The sequence below is a fragment of the Hemicordylus capensis genome, chromosome 1 (assembly GCF_027244095.1).
Source record: "Hemicordylus capensis ecotype Gifberg chromosome 1, rHemCap1.1.pri, whole genome shotgun sequence".
NCBI classification, from domain to species: Eukaryota; Metazoa; Chordata; class Lepidosauria; order Squamata; family Cordylidae; genus Hemicordylus; species Hemicordylus capensis.
Genome location: NC_069657.1, coordinates 196,679,699 through 196,694,855, shown reverse-complemented (window position 1 = coordinate 196,694,855; position 15,157 = coordinate 196,679,699). Strand labels below are relative to the sequence as shown.

At 41.9% G+C, this 15,157-nt stretch overlaps 1 protein-coding gene across 7 annotated transcripts in view; it reads right to left on the bottom strand.

The window, feature by feature from the left end:
• Positions 1 to 2,577: 2,577 nt before the first annotated feature.
• The window catches only part of DCAF17 (DDB1 and CUL4 associated factor 17), a 41,856-nt gene continuing 29,276 nt past the window's right edge, over positions 2,578 to 15,157 (bottom strand). For all 7 annotated transcript variants that reach the window (XM_053265670.1, XM_053265659.1, XM_053265703.1 and 4 more), the window contains 4 exons: positions 12,317 to 12,404; positions 10,496 to 10,579; positions 8,410 to 8,565; positions 2,578 to 6,378 (listed from right to left, as the gene is read on the bottom strand). In XM_053265670.1, coding sequence (XP_053121645.1) covers positions 6,190 to 6,378; positions 8,410 to 8,565; positions 10,496 to 10,579; positions 12,317 to 12,404 — 517 coding nt within the window. In that variant the 3' untranslated portion in view covers positions 2,578 to 6,189. The remainder of the gene's footprint in view (positions 6,379 to 8,409; positions 8,566 to 10,495; positions 10,580 to 12,316; positions 12,405 to 15,157) is intronic.

Sequence of the window (15,157 nt, the reverse complement as noted above, 5' to 3'; positions counted from 1 at the left end):
TATAGCCTGAAATGGGCCCTGAGGCAAAATACCGACCGCTCCTTTCTGAGGAGGGAAATTCTGGTGGATCTCAAAAGGGCCCATTGTCTTTGTTTGCTGTGCTAGAGTAAAACACAATGGCATAAATGGTCAAAAACAACCTGTATGTAAATGGACAGAATGGATGTGCAAGGATGGTATCTGTTAGGTAGAAAGACCCCAGTAAACCAATCAATAATTGTAATGAGCACACTTCTTGAGTTCCTATTGCCCTCTTAGCTCTTTTGTGATGAGGACAACGACTTATCTGGCTTTTACTGCTGAGGTGATTAGCGTTAGCATGTTTGAGGCATCTGCAGAGGAGGGGAAGTAAAGGGGCAATCTTCCAACAGAAAGACCTTGAAAAATGAAGTTAACTCTCAAGCTAACCCGGATCTGCTTAGACATTCCCTAATATAGGGAAAGGAATGAGACTAATCCCCTTTCAATTTGCTTGGCAGCTGTTTGAATCTGGGGGCAATCATCCCACCGCCTGCTAAGTGACCTGCCCCCAATATACCAACAAACAGGGAGTCCATGATCCCACGAGACACCTGAGCATATTGAGAGTAGGAGCTACAAGTCTGTAGTCCCAGACATAAGCAGAGAAGCTTCTGGGAGCCTTCAGAATAGCAGTGCTGGCAACAGAGTCTGGGAAAAGAACAGTATTTCGCCCTGGAGCTGATGAAAAGTAGCCTAGGGAGTAAGGTGATGAAGGAGGCGTGGCCACTGCATCCTATCCCTATGGGAGTCTGCAAGAGGATCCCCAATACCCCCAAGCAGAGCTCTCATATAGCTACTCTAAGGCATTCCTGAGACTCGCGGACCAGGTCTCTCCATGAAATGTAAGCTTACAGTTCCCAAATACTATGATTATACATTTAGAGACAGGAAACTTGATCAAGTAGGAAGAGGTAGGGTGAAGTACACCAAGCATTGTCATTTGCATATCCTCTATTCATTCACATTCAGGCAACCTCCTTTGGGATGGCTGGAAGATGAAAAGCAAGAGCATGTTTTATGGCACCTTGCAATGTTTCTTTTATTCTCTAACACACTGATCTTCACAATTTTTGAAGTGGGGGCCAGTTTAGCAAAGAAAACCTTCAGTGTAAGAGCCTCCATGCAGTGCTACGTTTTCCTCAGAGCCAGGGAAGGGCCCTGTAGTGAGAGAAGGCTTTGAGGGAGGACTAGGCAGAGGGAGGAGCCAGCGTGGTGTAGTGGTTAGAGTGCTGGACTATGACCGGGGAGACCCGAGTTCAAATCCCCGTTTAGCCATGATACTAGCTGGGTGACTCTGGGCCAGTCACTTCTCTCTCAGCCTAACCTACTTCACAGGGTTGCTGTGAGAAGAAACTCAAGTATGTAGTACACTGCTCTGGGCTCCTTGGAGGAAAAGAGGGATATAAATGTAATAAACAAACAAACAAACAAATAAATAAAGCAACTGTTGGGAAGGTGGGCCTTTCCTAATAAGGGGGAAAGCCTGGAAAAATCAAAACCAAAGGATCAATCAAGAGGACTGGGTGGGAACTACACTCACAAGCCACCTACAGAAGAAGAGAAAGCCTCTTGTTCTGTCCCAGGAGTGCCCTGTGGAAGCAGCTGGTTGAAAAGCTGCTGGGGAAATGGGAGGCCAAGATCCCCGCCTGTGAGTAACGAGACAGGGACCAGTTCACTTAAGACACATGTGAGGGAAGTTATTTTCCTTTATTGTATTGCTTGAATCTGAGTTGTTAGGTTAATGAAAACTCTCTCTCCTACAATTTGCTTTATGAAAAGACAATCATACTTATTTCATACTTTTTACTTTTAATCTAATAATAAATCCTGGTTGTTGAAATGTGCTACTCTTCGTTTTGGGTCTGCCTTAGTCACACACCTTTGGAGGCCTAGGACTGCTCAGCCCTTTTAGGGAGGATTTTGCAACTTTACCCCCACCCCCAGCAATCTTATATGGAGAGTGTGGTATGCCCCACATTAAAATAAGGTGGATGGTGACAGCCTACTTTAAATCCCTAACAATCAAGGATTCACTGCAGTGAACTCCCCCCTCTAGCTCTTGTAGGAGCTATGACAGGACCTTTAAGAGAAACAGCCCTGTTGAGCTCCATGCCATCTTGGAAGGCAGGCACAGAGTGCTGGGAAGTGTCATCCTTCTCAGAGTTTTTGCCAGATAATTTTATGGGGAAAGTTATCCATGAGTGCTTTGCAGTATGGTGCTGGAGCTTCACTTAAAAATGGAAATCAGAGGCATAATTTCCATTCATTTGAATGAGGTTTCTGCAGGAGAAGTTCTAGTTGACCTGCATCTAATGTGACAGATGTGTTAGATACCCATTTTATATATATATATATATATATATATATATATATACATACATATACATATACATATACACACAGTTTGAAGATAACATATACATCATCATTATACTCAAGCTACTTTGAGATAGCCTTCAAGGCCTTACCTAATTTTGTAGGACAAGCCATAGGGCATGAGACTCACAAATTGGAAAGACAAGATGATGCCACTGGCATTTCCACTCGAGACAGAAATTGTATATTGCATTTTAATTAATAGCTTATGTAAAAACAGAAAAACAGAACAAGAATATGATGAATAGAATTGCAATAGGCTCATGTTGTATTCCAACAAAATTCAACATAACCTGTATAGGGAAACAGCAGTAAGTAAGTAAATAAGTAAAGGAAGAATATGCTCTCATTAATCCTTGAAGGCTAAAATAATTTTAAGTCCATGTATTTGCAGAGCTGAAGCTTGGAGAACCTTTGCAATTACATATTACAACATTCACTTTATCTGGAACCTAGAGTGCCACTACTGATGCATTCTAACAAAATTTACCTTTGGGGACTGTACTACAAAAACTGATTTGTTATTAAAAAAAAAAACACCTCAAGAAACAATTGCAACCATGGCTGCAAAAAGTTAGGATGGATTTCATTAAGTACCGTGAAGTTAGCTCCTAGTCTGGTGAAATGTAATTTGTGAATTTGCATGTGTATAATTTTATTTTGTTCTTTATGATAGCATGTTGTAAATGATGTAAATCTTGCAATCAGTAGTATGTACAGTAAACTACAATTCCCGGCTGCCTTTATGCAGCTGCAGGCTTTATGCAGCCTACAAGTTCATTGGCATGGGATATTCCAATGCACTGCCCTACTTTGATACTATTGACCCTGTTATCCTTCTGAGTAGGCTAGGAGTTGGGGGCATAGCATTATGGTTGTTCTGCTCCTACCCGGAGGGCAAATCCAGGAGGTGGTGCTGGGGAATTACTGCTTCACCCCATGGCATTTGTGGTACAGGGTCCTTCAGGGCTCCATAATCTCCTGTGGTTTTTAACATCTACATGGAATCACTGGGTGAGGTCATCTGGATATTTGTGGTGAGGTGTCATCAGTACGCTGATGATACCCAGCTCTATTTGTCCTTTACATATGAGAGGTGAAGTGATGGAAGTGCTGAATCAGTAATAGGTGAGGTAATGGCCAACAATCTGAGGCCGAGTCCTGACAGGATGCAGCTTCTGTGGGTAGGTGATTTATATGCTCATGGAGATAGTGTTCTGGAGAGAACTGCACTCTCACTAATGGAGCAGGTCTGTCACTTGGGAGTGCTTCTGGATCCAGTTGGCCAGATAGTCTGGCCAACTACATGATTGTTTCATTGCTGCTTCTGTGTTATTTTTATCCATGTATAGTTTTTCTGTGTTTGCATATTATATATTTTAAATCAGATTTGTTTTTATATTTTTAGCTAAATACTTTTAACTGTCATTTTTATTATATTTTTATTATATGTGTTTTAACTTTAGTAAACCACCTTGGGGTTGTTTTTAATGAAAGGCGGTATATAAATCTAACAATAAATCAATTTTTTAAAAAGTGTCTGGCCAGTTATCCATGCACTGGCAACTTCCAAGTTACTCCTCTAATGCGTTTTACATAGAGTTGCCTTTCAAGACTTTCCAGAAATGACAGTTCATTGAAAACACAGTGGCTAGGTACTGGGCATTGGAGACATACCTTGCTGGCACTAAAACAGCTATACTTGTTCCCAATCGACTTCTGAGCACAATTCAGAGTGCTGGTGCTAATCTTTAAAGCCCTAAACACTTGGGGTTCAAGAGACCTGAAGCAACACATCAACCTATCCTTGCACTGAGGTCTTTATCATCATCACTCCTCCAGATGTTTCCATCACTTCAGATGAAGTTACTCTTGCCATCTGAAATGAGGCACATGGTGCCTGCACCTCATTTGTGGAATGCCCTCTCATGCGGAACATGCTCACATGGTGCTTACTTCGATGCCCTTTTGGCATTAGGTGAAGCCCTTTTAGTCACTCAGTCTTTTTAACAGGTAAATGTGTTCTAATGTGGTATTTTCCTAACTCTCAGATTTCTGTATCAGTCCCATAACTGCAATGTGTCAAATAATGAAGAGGTAGAGAAACAAGAATCATTGCTGTAACTTTTATAGTTTTTAAGAAAATATACTTTAAAGTTAGCCTAGCAACAGTGGAGACTGCAAATGCACCTCATTGGCTGATGCAGTTATGAAGCTGGTCTCCTCTGGGGCAGAGATACTGTGGCTTATTTTGCTGGCTGGCATTACTCTGCTTTACTCTGTCCCCAGGGGGCTGGCTAAAATGTTTGGGGAGAATAAACTGCCTTTTACTTGTTTGTGGGGAGGCCGAGACCCTTGATCTTATAGAAATTCAGCTCAAAAGAAAAAGTCTAAGAATAACAATTGTGCCAACACATGTGCAGAGTGCCTTTTTCTTTCTTCCACCATTAATTTCAGAACTGTTTTTCTCGCATTACTATAAACTGCAGTGTGTCCTCCCTCCACACACACCCAGGATTAAAGAGTAGGAATTCCAAGGTAGATGGAATCTTTCTTGGCGTGGGTGGTGGTAGTTGTCGGGTGGTATCCCTGCCGTAATTTAATAGGTGCCACAGATCTGCTGGATATCTCTTGGGCTTGAAGGACCAGATCAGCGCCCCACTCTCCAACAAAAAAAGGCAGTTTACTCTCCCCAAAACCTCTTAGCCAGCCCACTCCTGCTCTGCTTCTATTTTCGTCTTCTTGGCCTTCCCAGCTCAGGATCTTCTCCCTTTAAGAACATTGGAGAGAGGAAATATAGCTTCCATGCATGCCTTCTGCTCCCCCACTCTCCAACTCCACTTCCCAGGATCACTAGAGATGGTGGTAGAGAAAGAGTTCCTCATCCTCACCCTGCTCTAGTATCCCCTCAAATCAGAGTGGCTGCCGCCTCATACACCAAAGCCCTGCAGTATTGGATTGTTCCTCAGCCCCAGTAGTATCCCACCCAAATCAGCTGCAACCTCCTCCTTATTTGTTAGCAAAGTTGGAAGAACCCCTTACATTACCCTGCCCCCATGTAATTTGCTTACCTTAATAATTTGGGGGCCTGTTATTTGGCAGCAAATTTAGAAGAAAAAAAGCTGAGTAAAGCCAGCTAGCCAGCAGAATAAGCTGCAGTATCTCCACCCCAGACTCAGAGATGAACAGGAAAGTGATGTCATAATTGCATTAGCCAGTGAGATGTGTTTTCAGTCGCTTTCCAGGATTATGGTTTTCAGCTAACCATTTAAGTACTTTTAAACTAAAATTATATAACAGCTAGAGCAGTACGTTATTTTTCTGTAGGTATTGTATGAGTAACTGTTGACACTGAAATTTAGGAAAAATCCTCATTACTGCTATTTTCATTTTGCTGTTTTATTCTCTTAGTCCATTTTTATTGTTGTTTTTAAATGATACTGTTATAAGCCATCCATTTTTACACTAAAAGGGGGGGATATAAGTTTTTAAAACAGATAAAATGCTCTCTATAAGCATATTATTTTGTGGAATGTTGAAGTTCTCTTTGAATTATTGTTTAAATAATAAATAAATATAGTTTTGAACTATTTGAAAATTTGCATGAGTATGAGGAGTACCACAACTTTGATATGTATGAGATTTTTTATTTTTTTAAAAGCAACATATTACTAATCTTAAAGGATTTACATTTACACAGATGAAACTGAAAAACAGTTATTTACTAGCTCAAAAGAGGATTACAAGTCTTTGGATGCTGTCCACAGCAAAGCTTTCTAAAACGACAGAATTCTAAAAATATTCAAATGTTCTTCCCAGTTTTTTACAGAACAGTCGCTTCCCTTTTTTGTTTTTTATGTGTTCATCTTCCTTTGAACTATTGCAGGTCATTTGGTACACATAGCAGCTGAAGATCCTGTTGGGCTTTTGTTCAATGTGCAATACTATATTTCTGTCGAAATAAACTTCATGGCTGTAAGTCTGTGTTGAGACAAAAAGGTAAATAGTAATTTTAATTTCTCCTAGATAGGGTGGAGGACATGTTCATACAGTATACAAGTGATGATAAAAACCTCAGATGAGACATTAACTTGCAGAAGGCAAATAACAACACAAAGTACTTGCTTATCATCTGTTATTAATTATTATTATGTGTGTATACCACTTTTTAACAAAAAAAGCAGTTTTTACACACACACACACACACACACTCAAAGAATAATAAGAAAAGGAAGGTGATTGCCTGTCCTCAGAGGGTTCACAATCTAAATGTGCTTAGAAAAACTCCAGAATATAGATCTGCTTGCAGTCTGTACTTTATGTTAATGCACTATGGAAAGTAGTCCTGAAGAGACTGCAGTGTTCCAAAGCAGACTCCTATAGTGAGGGACAAACCTACTCCAGAATGGAGAGGTGTCTGAATACTGCTATAGATAGTCCTGCCATAAGTTACTTGGGGGCAATCTGCATGCTCATACATAATATGTTTTAATTCTTAGACTATCTGCTCTGGAACAGAGCAGAAACCCGGGCCAGCCCAAGGTACTGCGACACCTTGCTGCCTTACCCCATGTTCCCACTGGGGCCCATTCCCCTTTCAAGACCAACTTTTGCAAGCTTGAAAGTGGCAATGGGGGTGCAGAGGAGGGAACGCTGCCAACAGCCTCTTCTTGCAAGCTTTGCAAGGGGTGTGAGGAGAAAAGTGCAGCCTTCTCTCATCTCCCTATGCCCTCTTCAAGGCTTGGACTGATCCCAAAGAGCTGCTTCAATGGCAGCAGCGAAAGCCTTTTGCTGCGCTCTGGTGCCCCAATAACTCGCTGCTTCACCTTGCCTCATGGAAGGGCCACCCATGCTTGAAGCACCGATTTGAATGGAATGTGCTCTTCCATAATAGTAGAAGAGGAGAGTGGCTCATCCAGGTCTTGTCACATACTGAACTAGAACAAACACAGAGCTGGAAATGGAGGAGAGGGAAGGAGTTTGGAAATGGCTGAAATCCTATCTGACTATAACCAAGGCACAAAAAGTGTACAGATTTGGTCTTCACAATCTTTTGTGTGATTTTGGTTAGATCCCAGGGAATCCCAACATTATGTGCAAGATTTTTTAGGATGTGTACAGACATACCTAAAAACAGAAGCTGGTCTGCCTTTTCCAGCCCAGCTTCCCCTGCTTTTGCGCTGCAACTAGCAGACACACAGTACTTACCCCCACCTTAAATGCTCAAGTATCAGTTTTGCCCCTTCTTCATGATTCAAGTGGACTAGCTGCTTCTCCTTTTTTTTTTTTAAGTGTTTAAGTGCCATTTGTACATTTATGCAATTGATTTTTCCTAGACTCTCAACCCTGGTAGATATATGATAGCAGCATGGCGAATGTAGTGATGTGTATGGAACCGCAGAGGCATGGTTCAATGCTGGCGGGGGTTGCCCTTTAAAGGCAGGGGGGTTGCACTTACCCCTCCCGCCACTTTCCCCCCCGCCAGCTCTCTGTTTTGTAAAAAAAGGTTTTCAGGGTGGCAGTGTTTCTCCCTGCCGCCCCTGACCCCGTTGTTGTCCAGAAATACCAGAAGTACTGTGCTTCCGGTATTTCTGGCCAACAGCTGGAGGCAGGAGTGGCAGGGAGGAACGCTGCCGCCCCGAAAACCCTTTTACAAAATGGAGCGCCAGTGGGGGGAAAGCGGTGGAAGGGGTAAGTGCAACCCGCCCGCCCTTAAAGAGACACACACACCCCGCCGGCATCGAACTGCAAACCAGCACTAGCACAAACTGGTTCACAGGCCTGCGGACCGGTTCGTACACATCCCTAGGCGAATGTTCTTTTATAGTACAGCAACTCTTTCTTTCCAGATACATCTGTCTCTCTGTACTCTTTCTAAATTTTCCACATGAGATTTCTATTGGGCCTTTGAATTTAGAATGAAAATGACACATACATCTCGATTAAAAATGACATGCTGAATGGAGATACTACAGACACGGGTGAAAACTGACATTTGTGGGATAGACTCACCACATCCCAAGATTCCACGAAAGGAATGCTCTTAAGGAGAGTCCCATGGTCATTGCAGTGAAAGTCAAGATGTGCTGTCCCATCTGTTCCTATCTGAGTGACTGCCACAATGGACAGTAAATTCAGTTCATCTTCATAGTCCACAATTTTGAAAGTCTTTATTTAAAAACACACACACAAAGCCGTGTTAATAAGCAAATGAAAATTGTTACTTACCTGAAAAATACCTCCTAGCTACAAAATAGAGAAAAAGGCAGGGAATGAGAGAAAGAGCCCTGATTTATAAAAGGTCCCATTGTTAATTGTTAGTGCTTGTAGCAGAATCTATAGCCATATTTCTAATGCATTTCTCTCAGGGCTCCTAGTGGTTGTGATCTTTCTATGTGTCCAAGGTGTATTAATGGTGTGCAGATGGTGAGCTACCTTAGTACCTTGGTTATCTAAATCATCGCCCCAGTACAGAACTGTGTACACAAGGAATGTGTGTGTGGATTGCCTCTTTCCATTTAAAATGAATAGAGAAGCCAGTCTAGGTTGGAAGCTCTATAAATGCATCAAACGCTCTCACATCTGCATTATTAGATACATTTTCATACGTCGTTCAGAACAACAAATCAAACAAGAAGCATACAGTGGGTAAAATTCTGCTTGCTTCTGTGTTTTCTTTTCATCTCTTTGCTTTTTAAAAAATTTGGGAATGGAATATAAATGAACTACAGGTTTTAAAAGGCCATGGAGGAACCCTTGCCATGTTTTCACCCAGACAATATTCATTTCCATGGAAACAAGACTGGAAATGGTTTCCAGAAGCAGAGGAATTAGAATTCTTGTGGCTATGTCATTTCAGCTACAATTCCTGATGTAGGGTGAAAAATGGTTTCCAAAAATAGTTGCTAATGATGCAGAGGACACAATGCTCAGATCTGTAGTGTTTTCCTTGTGTTATTTACCATCTTTTTGTGAACTAAATGCTTTCAAATAGCATAAAATCAGTAACAGGCAATGTAATATACAGTTAAATTGGAAAATCAAACAGTCAAGATTTTCACCAGTCAATTAGATCCCCTGTATCTCCTTTCCGGACACCTAGGACAATGCCAGTCTCAATTCCTCAAACTTCACTTAGCCTAGCACCCCCCTATGTAAATGTAGCTTATGTCATTTTTTTTCTGTGAGGACAGTAACTGCATTTTTAGGGTGGCGGGAGGGGGGGTATATTTCTGGGAATCTGTTAGGAGGTTCCTCACTGACAGGAAACAAAGGACTATATCTTAAATTCTTGCTCTATGAATGAAGTAGGTCCTGTTCATGGAAGGACCCTTTCCATCCAATCCAATCCAATCTTTATTAAGGTCATAGACCAGAGTACAAAAACACAAAAAGAAACAAATACACAAAAACAGAAAACAAATGAACAGGTACATGAACATCAAACATTTAAAAACCTGATCGGATTTTACAAATTATATAACAGTACCTGGCCACTCTATTAATAACATTCTCATCAAGACTAGCCCTGAAAATCAGTCAACAAAGGGGAAATTAATCCTAAATGGCCATCCCTATAAAAACCACAATATACAACAGAATGCGCACTAGTCTCCACTTGGCCTGTTCCACAGGGACATAGATGGGCAGGAAAAGGAATGCCTTTAAATCTGCCCTCCAAAACACCAGAGGGAAGCACATCCAATCGAGCTAAAGTCAAAGTGTGTCTAAATTTGGGAACAATAACAAGCGCAGATAACTTGCAGGGTTAAAACTAAATGTTTGCTCCCTCAAATGAACATTCTTAGGCAGAAGAGCAACCAGGACCCCTTCCATCACGAGCAGAGCTCTCTTTCTCTGAATGGAAACTTCTCTTGTTCATGGAAAAGGGTTACCAAAGATATAAAATACTGTTCCCCTCCTTTCCAAGTTAACTCAGAGAACATTTTTCAGGACATTTACATTAACAGGTGATTGTGTGAGTACACATGAGTAAGATATATTGATCTGCATGCATAAGCTCTACAAAACTCAGTATGGCTCATTTCACTGGCTGACTTAAGAACATTCTTTAGCCAACTGCCCCAGAATAAGTTACCTCTTGTTCTGGGTCATCATCCAATAATGTAAAACGCTTCCTCACCACACGGCCAGAAGCAGTTATTGTTACAGAGTTGTTAACCTTTGAGATTAAAAATGGGGAGATAAGGGGGGAGAATAAGACATTTAATGAATTAAGAGCAATGCTAATATAAGTATTCATTTTACTTTTAGCTAAATATGGATTCCAGATAGGTTTCTAAGTGTACAGTTGCTGTGCTATAGGACAAACTGCTTAAACATGCTAAAGTAACAGAAAGATCTGGAAAATGCATGCCGTACCTAGAAAATACAGACGTTGGAGTTTTTGGTTTTTGTTTATTCATCATGAGAGCATATTATATTGTGCCATTTTAAAATATACCGGCACATTGTATAATTGACTAGAACTACAGAAGTTAATAAAAGGAATCCAGCTGATTATCTCTCTGTTTTTACACATACATAATTTGTTCTTTTTGCCACTGAAGCAGTCCTACATCTTATCAAGATAATGAAGTCAACAGTACAGATTGTATTACTGCAGCAACAACAACAACAACAACAACAACTAATAGCCACTGTACTCTAGAGAAGTAGCTTTTCAGCAGTGCTGGATATTTATAGCACAAGAAGTGTTTTTGGGTCCTCTGAATCCTCAGAGTTTACATGCTTTGCTATTGTTTATTCAATTCTATCTCGGAAGTACTATTAAGTCATTGCTCATCTTCTCTTTATTAGCTATAGTACTTCTTTCTCATAACAACTGACTGCATCAGTTCATTTAAAGCAAACCAAGTCATTCAAAGTAACCACACAGCCAAACAATATAATACAACATGGAGGGATCAGAGTTAGAACCAGTCAGCCATCTCTTATGACTTGAGATGGTGGTTCAATCCCTTGCTACCATGAATCAAGAAATAAGTAGTGGATAGGAAGTAGGAACCATGGGAAAGAGAGAGAGAGAAACAATTATAGCTTAAAGTCATATTCCTGACTACCTCAAGGCTACCTTTGATTTTTTTTTTTTAATTAATTTGAATGCTCTGGCCATGTTTCCAAACTTCCCACAACAAGGACTAGAAACTCTGTTTTTAAAACAAAGCAAAAACAATTTCTGCTCAGAGCTCCAACTTTAGTACTGCTCAGTACATGCAGATGAAATGCGTGAAAAAGCTGCACAATTTAGCAACCTAAGAGTGAATCCCATCCCAATCTCATTCTAGTAATTTATTATTGATAATAATGTAGGTATGATTACATTCATGTTCTTAAGGACAAATTTCTCATGTAACATCACTAATATTTCAATGCTTCCCAAGTATCTGAAAAGCTTGCCTTCTGTAAAGATTTGTGAGCTGCCTCTAAAACTATGACTCAGCAAAACACCAGGTCTTCAAATGTAAGGCAAATATTTCATGGCTGATTTTCTAGTTCTTTTCAACACCAGCTGTGTTTTTGAGATCTATTGTTATATGACATGAATACATTCTGCAGCCACTAAATGAAGACGGCTTTTACCACAATCACTGACAGCTGATTCACACTTACACATTTATCAACTAATGATAGCCAAATTTATGGACTCTCTCAGTTAAAAATATTGTGCTTGATCTGGCATTGGGTGATTTAAAGTCTCTCTGGGGTGATTTATCTGAAATGGCTGACACATGCAAATCATGAGGGATGAAGATGCATGTGTAAACCAGCCCACAGAAATTTGTCCCCGTTACACTTTTTTCCCCTTTTAAGCTTTGCAGCAATGCCTCTGCAACATACTAGATGTACAAATATAACAAGATATTATTTGTATCCAGTTTCCTTGTTCTATTCTCACATTATTTTCTCTGTTGGCTTCAATGATGAAGTCTACTGCAACTTCCTGCTGTTCTGCATTATTTTCAGTTTCCTTAAGCTTCAAAACTCTGTAGAAAGAGAAAATGAAATGAAGAGAGTCGCATAAACTAGGAAATCTAATTCAGATTTCCTCCCCCCCAATTAAACATCCAACCAACCAACCAGAGGATTGGTTCAGATGATACTTTTTGACTGGTCCTGACTACAATGTGATGCAGAATGAGAGTGTGCATGTCCCAGTCCTCCTTCTGGCTCACCACACTGCAGCCTCAGAATAGCGTGGGGAGCGGCTCATTTGAAACCATGCCACATATGAAATTTAAAAATTTAGAAGTAGTGTTTAAATTGCGTGGAAACACCACCACACACTCCATGCACTTATGAAGCTGCAGGGATATGTACGTGCAGGACATGTGTGGTTACATACTGCAGTGCATGTGTATTGCCTGTGTAGCAGACCTGCGGAGGAATATCTAGGTCCGAAAAGAGCTCTCTAGCATTCTGAGGTGCTTGGGAAGCGTCCATTAAAATTGGTGGGAGAGCACTTTTCCCTCTCAGTTTCCTGAAGCAGCCGCTGTGATGAGAGAAGAGACGAAGACTGGCAGAGTCCAGGTAAGAGCATAATACTGTGGATACACACTAGCAGTGGGATTGGTCGGGCAGGTGTTGTGAGAGAACATGGATCACCGGAGAGATAATCTCTTACAGGTAAGCAACTTGTTTATCTCTGAGATGACCCATGTTCCCTCACAACTGGGTGAGTGACTAGCCCCGGAGATGGAGGTGGGTGCTAGTTTGAGAACTGCCCAACCAAAGTTGGCCTAGGCAGCATAGTCCTTACAAAGGGCAAGTCCAAAGACCAAGTGGCAGCTTTGCAGATGTCAGCCATACTAATCCTGAGACATGTAGGCAGTGGAAGTAGAATGGGCTTGGACTCTAGCTGGAGCCTGGGCCCCTTGCTGTCTATAACAGGAAAAGATGAGATCAATCAGGCAATTGGAGAGCTTCTGGTGGGAGACTGCACGTCCCTTTGTTGGAACCAGAGTAGGAGATAACAGTTTGTTCAATTGGCAGAAGGACTTTATGCAGACCAGATAGTAAAGGAGGCATCTACGAACATTCAGAGAGTGCACTGACCATTCCTTAGGTTTGGAAGGTTTTAACAAAGCAAGGAGGCAATATGATGTCTTGGTTGAGTTAGAAGTCAGGTATAACCTTGGAATGGAAAGTGGGTCAGGGCGAAGCACCACCATGTCAGAATTTTGTATATGGCAAGTCAGCCCTTAAAGCAGAAAGGTCACTGACCTGCCTGGCCAATGTAATGGCTATTAGGAAGTAGATCTTGAGAGAAAGATGCCTTAGGGAGGAATAGAGCAAGGGTTCGAATGACAATGAGGGACGAGAGCACGAGACACAAGCTCCATGGGTCAACAGGTTCCCACACAAGTGAGTAATGCCTTAGAGAAAACACTCAGAATCCAGGTGGATGAAGGCTGAGCGGGTCTCACCCCAGGTGGTGGGCTGAGATAGCTGCTAGGTGAAACTTAAGGGAGATCAGATCCAGGAGGATTTGCTGGATGGAGGCTGAGAATGGGTCAAACCGGTGCATAGTAGCATAGGATGTGAAGTACTTCCACTTATACAAGTAATTTCTCTTGGTAGATGCTCATTAAGGAGGATCTGGTCTAATAGTTTAGTCTCCAGGCTGTCAGGTTGAGGGTTCCTAGGGCATGGTGGGGAACCTGCCCGGATTCCCAAGAGAGTAGATCTTGTCTGACCAGGAGACAACTATGTTTCCTAGGTTCAATAACTGGAGTAAAGTGGAAACCAGAGATGCCTTGGCCACCATGGGGAGGAGGATGCAGCGAATCTGCTCCTGAAGAATCTTTCTGAGGACCTTCGAAAGCAGTGGAAATGGTGGGAGCAGGCAGAAGAGATGCTCCCTCCAAGCCAGCTGAAATGTGTCCCCCATGGACCTTGGTCCCATCCCTGCCCTTTGTCAGAAAAGTTGGAACATAGGAACATAGGAAACTGCCATATACTGAGTCAGACCATTGGTCTATCTAGCTCAGTACTATCTTCATAGACTGGCAGCGGCTTCTCCAAGGTTGCAGGCAGGAATCTCTCTCAGCCCTATCTTGGAGAAGCCAGGGAGGGAACTTGAAACCTTCCCAGAGCGGCTTCATCCCCTGAGGGGAATATTTTGCAGTGCTCACATGTGGTCTCCCATTCAAATGCAACCAGGGCAGACCCTGCTTAGCTATGGGGACAAGTCATGCTTGCTACCACAAGACCAGCTCTCTGGCATTTAGTATTGGCCTGGGTAGCAAATAAGTCCACTCGGGGAGTGCCCCAGAGGTGAAAGAGGTCTCGAAAAACTTCTCTGTACAACTCCCATTCATGCTGAAGAGAGAGAGAGATCCCTGCTCAGGGAATCTGCCAGGGTGTTGTTGATTCCTTTGATGTGGAGAGCCATGGGGTGAATGCTGTTGGTGAGACACCACTCCCAGAGTTGAAGAGCCAAGTTGTTCGGATATCTATACCTTGGTGATTTAGACAGGCAATTGCAGTTGTGTTGTCCAGGTGAATTTGCACTACATGCCCCTGTAGGATGGGTAGAAACACTTTGAGGGCTAGAAAGACAGCTAGGAGCTTGAAGAAGTTGATATGACATTCCTGTTGCTGAGTGTTCCAATGGCCCTGTGAATGCAGATTGCAACAGTGGGGCCCCCAACCAGTGTTCTCTCAAAAAATTTTCATCAATGTGTGGAATGAATTTTGTTCTGGGCAGCAGTATCAAGGCAGTGTACGCACACATGCA